Source organism: Crocuta crocuta, unplaced genomic scaffold (genome assembly GCF_008692635.1).
Source record: "Crocuta crocuta isolate KB4526 unplaced genomic scaffold, BGI_CrCroc_1.0 scaffold675, whole genome shotgun sequence".
In the NCBI taxonomy this organism is placed as follows: Eukaryota; Metazoa; Chordata; class Mammalia; order Carnivora; family Hyaenidae; genus Crocuta; species Crocuta crocuta.
In genome coordinates, this window is record NW_027528796.1 from 1640528 (window position 1) to 1643035 (window position 2508).

At 59.6% G+C, this 2508-nt stretch overlaps 1 protein-coding gene across 1 annotated transcript in view; it reads left to right on the forward strand.

Moving 5' to 3' along the window:
- The window catches only part of ITGB2 (integrin subunit beta 2), a 26890-nt gene that overhangs the window by 21687 nt on the left and 2695 nt on the right, over nucleotides 1-2508 (forward strand). Inside the window, exons 11-12 of the mRNA XM_077755409.1 lie at nucleotides 1945-2132; nucleotides 2215-2459. Of these exons, the coding sequence (XP_077611535.1) occupies nucleotides 1945-2132; nucleotides 2215-2459 (433 nt within the window). The remainder of the gene's footprint in view (nucleotides 1-1944; nucleotides 2133-2214; nucleotides 2460-2508) is intronic.

Below are 2508 nucleotides of genomic sequence, written 5' to 3' on the forward strand. Positions count from 1 at the left end.
CCGAGCAGGCCCTCCTGAGCACCAGCCGCTGCCCAGTGATTCCATCTTCACACCCAGGACGCGGTCCCCTGTCACGCTCATTCACCCTCGGTCTCTGTCTCTCCCTCTTCCCCCCTCTGTTCCCCGGTCACTTACACAGGTTTCCCAGCTCCTACCCGTGCCAGGCACTGGGCATTCAGTGGTGGGCGGGCCGCCAAGCTCCCGTTCCCAGGGCTGTGTCGGTCCCCATCTGTGCCCCATGGGCCTGTCTCGCGGGGCCATGGCATGTTCCCACCTGCACGGACGCAGGACCTGGCACCTCCCCAGCTCTCTGTGGGCACATGGGCGAAGGAGGGAGGGGTGAGAGATGGAGATGGCTCAGGGCCATCGGCTGGGAGGGGCCTGGGGACATGGAGAGGATGCTCCCTGATCCGTAGCCGTTTTTGTGCCGGCAGAAACTCTCCTCCAGGGTCTTTCTGGATCACAACGCTGTCCCCAACACCCTGAAAGTCACCTACGACTCCTTCTGCAGTAATGGGGTATCACAGGTGGACCAGCCCCGAGGAGACTGCGATGGAGTCCAGATCAATGTCCCGGTGAGGCCCCATCCCCCCCCTCTGGAAGGTTCTCTCCCAGGGACAGCTAGGAGTGCACCCAGGAACACGGGGCAAGCAAGGGGTGTCACCCTTAGCACACTGCTCACCACAGGCCCCCCAGGGTGTAGACAGAGGACAGAGGGGGTGGTAGTGCCCCCTGGGGCAGATGCTGGGCAGTGCGTCCCAGCAAAGAGGAGAGTCCTTTTCACACACCACACGTCTGGTTTGGTCTGGTTTCCTGGTGTGTGTGTGTGTGTGTGTGTGTGTGTGTGTGTGTGTGTGTGTGTGTTTTACAAAGATACACAGATGATTAGAAAAAGGTATTGAGATTTAAGTTACGCCATAGTATTTGAATTTATTATAACCATAGAATTAGATTTTTCCTTTTTCTGCCTGTGAATGAATATTCAGCAAAATACTGCTCCAGCTGCAGTTTTAAATGTGAGGTCGGAATTCCTTCAAACATGTTTCTTGCTAAATGTCACACATACATTTTTACTGAAATATCTCCCCTCGCACTGGGCGGATCCGCACAGGAATTTATTCAATCTTATGATTGGTGATTACTTCTTAGACATTTTTCCGGATATTTCTGCTCTACCTTCGTGGCCCCAGGAGCCATGCACTTAAACTGGTCTGGGCTGTGTCCTGCTTTTGACCAGCCGGTGCCTGCTGAGCCCTCGCGCGTGCAGGGCGGGGGGTGGGGCTCCACGCTGTCCCACCCGGTGCCTGGGGGCCCGTTTTCGGGGCCAGAACACAAGTCCACGTCCAGGGTCCAGGGCCTCTTGAGGGATTCCGCCATCCTCGCACACCAGTAGATGTCCTTTTAAAAGTCATGCAATCTGATTAACACGCGTGTGGTAAAATATATTCTAGGGCCTTCCCCCCAGCCTGAGTCCAAGTGTGTANCGTTCCTGCACCGCAGACGCCCTTCTCTCTTTTCTCGTGTCAAGTCCCACATCCCGGGGAATCGCAGGGTGTTCTGTGTGCTTCCTTCTTACTTTTTAAAAAAATTTTTTTTATGGTTTATTTATTTTTGAGACAGAGACAGACCATGAGTGGGGGAGGGGCAGAGAGAGGGGGACACAGAATCCGAAACAGGCTCCAGGCTCTGAGCTAGCTGTCAGCACAGAGCCTGATGTGGGGCTTGAACCCACCAACCATGAGATCTGACCTGAGCCGAAGTCGGACACTTAGCTGACTGAGCCCCCCAGGCGCCCCTGTGCTTCCTTCTTCCATTCACCGCCTCCGGGGCCCCTGCAGAGGCCTGCCCCCTCCATGCCTGGGACCTCCACTCGGGCCCGGCTGGGGGACAGAGGACCCCGGAGCGGGGCGGGAGCCGCGCCTGAGCCCCGCTTCTCCACGACAGATCACCTTCCAGGTGAAGGTCACGGCCACCGAGTGCATCCAGGAGCAGTCCTTTGTGATCCGGGCGCTGGGCTTCACGGACACCGTGACCGTGCACGTGCTTCCCCAGTGCGAGTGCCGGTGCCGGGACATAGGCCGGGAGCGCGGGCTCTGCGGAGGCAAGGGCTCCATGGAGTGCGGCATCTGCAGGTGAGGTGGTGCGGGCAGGCGTGGGGGCAGCGCGGCCCGGCGCAGGGGCGGGGGCGGGGGCCTGACCAGGGCGCCCCCGCAGGTGCGACGCCGGCTACATCGGGAAGAACTGCGAGTGCCAGACGCAGGGCCGGAGCAGCCAGGAGCTGGAGGGCAGCTGCCGGAGGGACAACAGCTCCCTCATCTGCTCGGGGCTGGGGGACTGCCTGTGCGGGCAGTGCGTGTGCCACCAGAGCGACGTGCCCAACAAGAGCATCTTCGGGCGCTTCTGCGAGTGTGACAACGTCAACTGCGAGCGCTATGATGGCCGGGTCTGCGGGGGCGAGAGTGAGCAGGGGTGAGGGTGAGCGGGAGGGGGGGGAGTGGTGGGAGTGAG